General features: G+C 54.4%; 1 protein-coding gene across 1 annotated transcript; it reads right to left on the reverse strand.

The window, feature by feature from the left end:
* Positions 1 to 4,551: 4,551 nt before the first annotated feature.
* Positions 4,552 to 7,759, reverse strand: ZNF408 (zinc finger protein 408). Its single transcript, XM_055717077.1, has 3 exons — positions 7,527 to 7,759; positions 7,215 to 7,453; positions 4,552 to 6,533 (listed from the first exon to the last, which is right to left on the reverse strand). Exons 1-3 carry the CDS (start codon positions 7,694 to 7,696, stop codon positions 4,627 to 4,629), a joined length of 2,316 nt encoding a protein of 771 aa, XP_055573052.1. The 5' UTR covers positions 7,697 to 7,759; the 3' UTR covers positions 4,552 to 4,626.
* Between the last annotated feature and the right edge of the window lie 22 nt (positions 7,760 to 7,781).

Raw genomic sequence — 7,781 nt, forward strand, 5'->3', positions numbered from 1 at the left:
CAGCCCCTGCCACGCTGCACAGTTAGTGTGTCTGTTCTGAAGTTCACCAGTGTCACGGTCCTCAGGGGGTTTATAGGATTTTCTTGGAAGTAAACAACTCTTTGCCATGCCTGCTGTCAATCAAAAGGATGTTCACATAAAAATGTGCTGCTTCGCTCTAAGATAAAAACAAGGACACGGTGGTGGCATCACCACCAGGTGCCAAGTGGCTGCAGCCTGTAGGCTCCTTGGTTGGGATTAGCCAGGTAAGTTTATGCTGTGGCCAAGTGGTACATCTGTGTGGCACTGGCCTGCACCTTCTCATCTCAACTCATTACATGGATCACCAGAGTATTTCCCTTCATTACAGCTTCCAATGTTCTCAGTCTTTTTTTTTTTGTTTTGTTTTCATTCCTGCATATCTCTCTCTGTCTCCTCTTTATGTTAACCAGGGAGCCTTTATGCTGCAGCTTAAGTCAATCTATTTATGCATAGATTTTTACCATCTTTTTGTTTTTTCTTTAAAGGAAAGGTGTTAGCACCTTCCATGGTATCATGCGTTATATAGGGTTAACTTTAAGCAACACTAGAATATAGCAGTTAAGCTTCATTATCACACAGTTATGAGTATCCTCTAATACTTGCCTATGCCATCTTCCTTTAACGTTACTTCTGGTTTGGTTCCTACATTCCTTCTGTTGCTTAAGGACTTGTTTAAAAAAAAAAACAACCTTTCTGAAACCAACTATTCTGGCACTATGTCTAGCTGCTTCTTTTCCAGTTGCTGTTCTTCTTTCCCTCTGTGAAATACGACAAATCCACCTACCAGGGCCATTGGGTTGTTCACAGTAGCTGCTGAAACCTTTTATCTCAAGATCACTTAAGTTTCAACTATTTCTTTACATTGGTTTTGCTTTATAATTGCAGATTTTTCACTACATCCTGGGACATTTTCCAGCCCTTTCTGATATCTTACAACAATATTAGTAATTAAAGATGCTGGCTCTTCACTTCATAGCCTCTGCTTGTTCTGTAATGTGCTTCTAGGGCTCCTCTCTCCCATTCTAGTGGTTAGCGTGCATCAGCTATCACCTCTCCGGGGACTTTGACTTCCACCCCTCGAACATTTAACTCTTCCATCGATTCACCGTTCCTGTAAACAACTTTTTATTGTTTCATTTTCTTTCTGCCTTCGCTCAGCCATGGGTGATGGATGCTATTTTCTTTCTTAGGATAAGAGAGTTAAGATTCATACCTTTACCCTTCCAGCTTTCAGCACAGCTGGGAGTTTTGATCTCTTTCCCTCTGTGAGTTGACTCTTCTTTTTAAGTTAAGAAAGCCTTTGGCAATTGTTTATTTCATATGTAACTATCTTTCCACCTTCCAGGGAGCAGAGTATAGAGGATTTGCCCTTGGCCTACTTCCCTGAGCCTTTCTTTGCCTGCTCTATGACAGGTACAGTTTGCTGGTTGAGTAGTTGGGGTGTTCCTCAGTCTGCTCCTGAAGTGAGTTATACTGCTTGATCACCAGCTCTCACGCTTTGGGTGCAATCATAAAGGATAAATCCCCCTCTCCCAGGGGTTCCCTGTCCCTGAGGACGGGAGAGCCACCATGTAGGGAGGACCTCAGGACCCAGAGAATCATCCCCTTCCCTCGGAGCCTGCTGCTGCCTTTTCATTCCAACACCTTGGTCAGGTTTAAGCCAGTTTACAAGCTGGCCGAGGGTTGAACCCTGGCCACGGTGTGAGGTTTGGGTGTAACACTGAAGTTTATGTGCATGCCCGATACCTGGTGAGGCCCCGCCAGCATGAAGGATCCCAACCATCCAACAGACCTGTGCACTTGTCACCCTGGATCATTGCGGCAGCACGCTGAAGCCCTGGTGGAGCCCTGCCAGCGTGGTGGAGCCCCACCAGCCAGGAAACCGGCGTTTCTGCCTGATGCTGTAAGGGGAGCAGGTGTACATCTCCAGCCAGCCAGGTCATCCACGTGTCTGCTGCCCTGATGCGTAACGATTATTGGCATTGTAATGCACCCATCCTTTTCCTTGCTTTCCTTCTTCCAGCAATGCCTTTCTCACCAGGGTCCTGCCAGCTACACCGGGTGCAATGCACTGGTGCAAGTGTTTGTTATGGATCCCGGTAGGAAGGGCACTCAGAGCACATAATGTATTAATTAAAATATCTTTATCAGACGTAACACAAGAAAGGGTATAGCTTTAGATTACCAGACACCCCTTCAGCTGCTGCAAACATCAAGTTGTACAGCATCAGACAGATACCTAGTTGGGCCATGGCACACTGCACAGATTCCATCTACGTTGAAGTTCACCAGCATCAGAGTCTTCAGGGCTATTATGGGATTTTATTAGGAGTAAACAACTTTATTCATTATTTTGCTGTCAGGCAAAAGGTTGTTCACCTAAGAACATGCTTCTTCTAAGATGAAGACAAAGACACGGTAGTGGCATCAGTGGGAGCCACCTGTGGGCTCCTCAGTCAGGATTAGCTGGCTGAGTTCATCCTGCTGCCGAGTGATACGCGCAGCTCAGCACAGATCTGCCCCTACCTACCCACATCAACTGTTAGGTGAGTAACAATTCTGTGAAGACCTCCTAATTCCTAATTGCTCCTACTTTTTCTCTCCTGTTATCTCAGAATAAAGAAGGCAGTCACAGGTCAGCAGATTAAGCAATAGGGGCCTGGATTCTCCCCTTCCCCCAGCTGCTCCCCGTTCCCTCCCGACTCTGCCGTGACAGAGGGCGCATGCTTCAAACATAGCTCACGAGCCCAGCTCCAGCAAGAACACTTTGCAGCTGTGTCAATATTTGAAAACTGCAAGTTAGGATTGGCACCAAGGGGAGAGCAGCAGGAAGCACTGCAGCTTCAAATATGAGCCTCCCTCACACGCCCGTGTTCCCACTGGTCTGTCTCCAAGCTCTGAGGGCAAAGACTGAGCTCATCTGCCCCCTGACTTTGAAGAAAATAAGGACATCCAAAGGTTCGTTAGGTGAATTCACCTTCCATCCTCGCTTTACACCAAAGTGTCGTTGACCCAACTCTAGCACCTTGTTCGCAAACTGGTTGTAAAAGTTTATGGAAAAAAATTAAATGCAGAAACCACAGAGTAGCTTTTCAGATTGCCACATTGCTGCAGCCATAGCACCCCAAAAGGGAACAGTGTTACTGATGATCCCCCGGTGACAATATACCCTCCTCCTCTGCAGTGGGCATAAAGAGCCCAGAGAATTTAAGCCCCTAAACTAAACTTTTGGGGAAATGCAGATGTTAGAAAGGTGCAAGACAGAGAGCAAGAACAGCTAAAACTGAGATGCAGCAAATGAAAGCAAGGTTTAACAGGTTAAAAAGGGAGTGCAGAGTGGGCAGGTCTGAAAGACCTGTTGGGTCTCTTTTCAGTCTCTTCCTATGAGGTCAAGTTCACGTGGCATCAGGAACTGTGCACTTCCTGAAACAGGACCAGTTCCTGTCAGCGTGCCTCAGCTGGCAGATGAGCACTGAAGACGGTGGAGTAGTGGGAATACTGGGGTGTAGTGGCAGTGGTGCTGTCTTTTATCTTTTTAGTGCAGGAGCAGGAAAGAAGTGTAAGAGAGGAAGCAAGCGTGTGAGAAAAACAAGGGGAACAGGTCAATGAACCCAACTTGAACGTGGAGGAGAAAGACAAGATCTGAGCAGACGAACTGTTGAACCCTTACCTGGAGAGGTGAGGAGTCTGCTGGCTGGCAACAGTGAAAATTACACTGTAAAACGCTACTCGCACAGCGAGACACGAACCTATCCTTCCACATCCTCAGATAGACCATCCAGTCACCCCAAGGCCAGGAAGCTGACAGCAAGCAAAACAGTAGAGAAGGAACACGCAGCCCTAGCCCCAAGGCAGGACTTCGCTTTTGCTAATTTTGAAAAATGTTCTTCAAAAAACCCACAAGCGACACCTTGTAAACACTTGGGAAGCTTCTACCCAGCAACGTCTGGCACCAGCATCACCTTCAAATGATCAGAAGTGCTACTGAGCTCCAAAAGTGAAAGCCCAGGAAAGTGCTTGAATAGCAACAATTAATTAAAAGAAAACTTGAAAGGAAGGCATTGTTCAAATCCACTGCTTTGAGATTTTTCCTGCCTTCCCTACAGAAGTCCCGCAGCGCCTTGCCGCACACGGTGCACAGGTGGGCCTCGCCTGTGTGGGAGATGAGGTGTCGCCGCAGCTCTGGCAGCTTGGGGAAGGCGTCACCGCAGAAGCAGCACTTGTAGGGCTTCTCTCCCGTGTGCAGCCGGAGGTGCTCGCACAGTGGCACGTGTGACCCACTGACAGCCTAACAGAGGCAGAGCAGAAGCACTGCTCATTAATGCTGTGGGCGTCTTCTCTAAAAAGTGATTTCTACCAACAGCCAGTGCCTTCCCTGCACCAGGACTGGCCTGTGCCATGTGTAGGCTCATAGCTTCAAGGAGCAGCTACTGAAAAGACCTGGGTCTGCACACGCAGTCACCTCCAAGACTGCTAATTCTGCCTGGGGCTGAGCCGCAGGGCCTTATTACCACAGAGAGACAAAAGAGCTAGGTTTTTTGTTGGGTTTTTTTACCCCACTTTAATAAGTACAGAAGATCAGCCAGGGCAGGCTGGGATAGTCAGTCAGGTCCCAGTCTCGACCTCCACCACTTCTGCCACTGCTCCAAAGCCCACCCCCTCCTGGATGATGACCACATCACTCAGTGAGCCCTCATCCTGCACTATAATGCATTTGTCCTCATGCTTGGAGATGGTGATTTCAATGATGTCCTCTGCTGATGGCAAATGTCCAGCGGCCCTCCCATGTGCCCCAGGATCTGGGGGGCTGCTTTGAGATGGGTAAGTAGCAACGCAGTGACCACTGGCTGTGATCAGCAGCTCAGACTCATTCGCTGGTCCCGGCACCTCCACCATGAGCAAGGTGGGCTCTGCTGCAACCTCTTCCTGGCGGGCCTTCCTCTGATGCTCTTTCCTTGCTGCCTGGGGTAGAACCACAGCAAGCGGGGCCACTGCAGTGGCAAGTTCCTGAGGGTCTTTTTCCAACTTGTGAGTCAGAACATGGCGTGCAAGGCTCTGGGGAAGGGTGTAGCCCATGCCACAGAGCTCGCATTTGTAGGGCTTGCCAGCCAGGTGGGATTTCTGATGGCGCCGCAGCTTCGTGGCCAGGGTGTAGGACTTGCCGCACTGCTCACAGCGGAAAGGGCGCTCGCCTGTGTGCAAGCGCTCGTGAGCACGCAGCGTGTGGGGGTCCCGCAGCGCCTTGCCGCACACGGTGCACAGGTGGGCCTCGCCTGTGTGGGAGATGAGGTGTCGCCGCAGCTCTGGCAGCTTGGGGAAGGCGTCGCCGCAGAAGCGGCACTTGTAGGGCTTCTCTCCTGTGTGCAGCCGGAGGTGCTCGCGCAGGTTGCTCTGCTGTCGGAAGTCCTTGCCGCAGTAAGGACAAGCGTAAGGGCGCTCCCCCGTGTGCAGGCGCATGTGGTTGCGCAAGGAGCCAGGGTTGGCCAGGTAGCGTCCACATATGGCACACTGGCATCCCTTGGGACCAGCTGGGCCAGTCCCAGTGGCCAGGTGGATCTTCCTGTGAATGCGGAGAGAGGGGCGGCGTGCAAAGGCCTTGCCACACTGCTCACAGGAGAAGGGGCGCTGGCCGGTGTGCAGGACCCGGTGCTCCTGCAAGTCCCGTTTGGTGCAGTAAGCCTTGTCACACTGGGTGCACTGGAAGGGCCGCAGGCCCCGGTGGGCCAACACGTGGGCCTTGAAGCTCTCCTCTGAACTGTAGCTCTTGCCACACTCTGTGCACAGGAAGGGCTTGTGGCCAGTGTGGACAAAACGGTGCTTCTTGAGGTGGCAGAGCTGCAGGAAGGCTTTACCACACTCCCCACAGCGGTACCTGCGCTTGATCATCTCTTTCTGGGCCGGAGCTTTTGGTGGGGCGCCTGGGCTGCCAGAATGACCCCCCACCAGCTCCGTATACTCCTCTGGCCCCTCCAGTGGGCCCTTCCCCCCATGCTCTGGGGATGCCAGTCTGGAGTCTTTGGAAGCTTTGCTCTCTTTCTCACAAGTCTCTACACTCTCTCCTTTGGAAGGACTGGGCTGCTGGGATTCCTGCCCAGCTGTCCCACCATTGCAGTCTTGCAGGCAATTCTGGAGCTGGATGGCCAGAGCATGCACCTTGCATGGCTTGCCAACCAAGGGAGCACCGAGTTGAACCCTGCTTAAGGGTGCCAACAGATCCACGTCTCCTGGATATGCTTCTTTATGCCCCATCTCCACTTTTTCTGCTGCAGATCCGGGATCCACACCCTTGTCAGATTCTTCCTTGCACCTGCCGTTGACCTTAACGGTTGAGATGGTCTCAAAGTGCCGGTTTTCAGTCCTCAGCACCTCAGTTTGCCACAGCTCACGTTCAGAAGCTGTGCTTTGCTCATCTTGCAGCCTGTGGAAATGTTTGGTGGCAGGCCTGCTAACCGCAGCAGGGGCATCTAGGACTGAGGCTTCATCAGCTACTGCCTTGGAGACAGCAGGATCCCCTGCACAAACACAAAAGCATGGCAGGTGAATTAACGCTGGCTGTTGTTATATGACATGATTGCTGGTGGATCAAAGGAACATGAGCACTGGAGACAGATACTCTGCTACGCAGTAATCCTGGGGCTCTGGCATGAAAACCATTGCTTTTATGACCTTTTGTTCTTTTCAACTGGGGAAGGACAAGAGGAAGTGGCCTCAGGTTGTGCCAGGGGAGGTTTAGATTGGGAATGAGGCACAGTTTATTCACAGAAAGCGTGGTCAGGCACTGGGCCAGGCTGCCCAGGGTGGCATCGCCATCCCTGGAGATGTTCAGAAACCGCGCAGATGTGGCACTTGGGGACACGGGTTGGGGTGGGCTGGGCACTGCTGGGGTGACGGTTGGGCTCGATGGTCTTACAGGTCTTTGCCAACCGAGACAACTCTGTGATTCTAAGGTGGGGCGGTGTCTGTGCTCCCTCAGCACAAACGGCGCCCGTGCAGCACTCCGGCATTCCAGTGGCGGCATTCCTAGGAGGTGCCACCGTGACCAGCCCAAGACCGGGGCCGTTAACAGCGAGGCCGGGCCCGCGCGAGGGCGCACAGGCACCGGGCACAGCCGAGGCCACCCGGCCGCCGCGACCCGGGAGGCCAGGGGGCTCCTTCCCACCGGGCTGGGCCCCGCGCCCCGGCACGGCACCTACCTGCGGGGGACTCCGCCGTCCCGCCGGGGGCGGCCCTGGGCCCGGCGTCCCGCGCCGCCGCCGTCCCCTCGCCGCGCTCCGGCCGCCGCTCCGCCGCCGCGGCCCCGCGGAGCTCCTGGGGCCAGTAGAGCAGCTCCGCGCCCGCCGCGATGGGCCGCCGCGCCCGCAGCTGCCGCCGGCCGCCCGCCCAGCCCAGCGCCACGTTGGCCTCGGCCTCCTCGGGGCTCCGCTGTACCAGGCTGCAAGGCACGGGGCCGCTGCAAGGCACGGGGCCACAGCGGCCGCCCGCCCCGCCGCCGCCCCGCTACTCACCTCACCCAGCCCGCCGCCGCCTCCCCGGGCGGCCCCAGCGGCTCCCCGGGCGGCAGGGCCCGGCCCACGCACCACACGCCGGTCCCCCGCGGCCGGGACAGCGACGGCCCCAGCGCCAGCCCGGGCGGCAGATCCCGCAGCAGCGGGCAGGCCGCGGCCGGGCGCTCCATACCGGCGGAACGGGGCGAAGGGGCGGCGGGCGCGCCCGGACGGCGGGCGGCCGGACGGCGCGGGGCGGGCGGGCGGGGCTCCCTG

The sequence above is a fragment of the Falco cherrug genome, chromosome 7, assembly GCF_023634085.1.
Source record: "Falco cherrug isolate bFalChe1 chromosome 7, bFalChe1.pri, whole genome shotgun sequence".
In the NCBI taxonomy this organism is placed as follows: Eukaryota; Metazoa; Chordata; class Aves; order Falconiformes; family Falconidae; genus Falco; species Falco cherrug.

What these genes read in the sequence shown, in the direction of transcription:
- ZNF408 (XM_055717077.1), bottom strand. Translation starts at nt 7,696, where the DNA reads ATGGAGCGCCCGGCCGCGGCCTGCCCGCTGCTGCGGGATCTGCCGCCC. An exon ending in GCGGCGGCGGGCTGGGTGAG is followed by an intron (nt 7,454 to 7,526) that starts GTGAGTAGCGGG and finishes CGTGCCTTGCAG; the next exon opens with CCTGGTACAGCGGAGCCCCG. An exon ending in GACGGCGGAGTCCCCCGCAG is followed by an intron (nt 6,534 to 7,214) that starts GTAGGTGCCGTG and finishes GTGTTTGTGCAG; the next exon opens with GGGATCCTGCTGTCTCCAAG.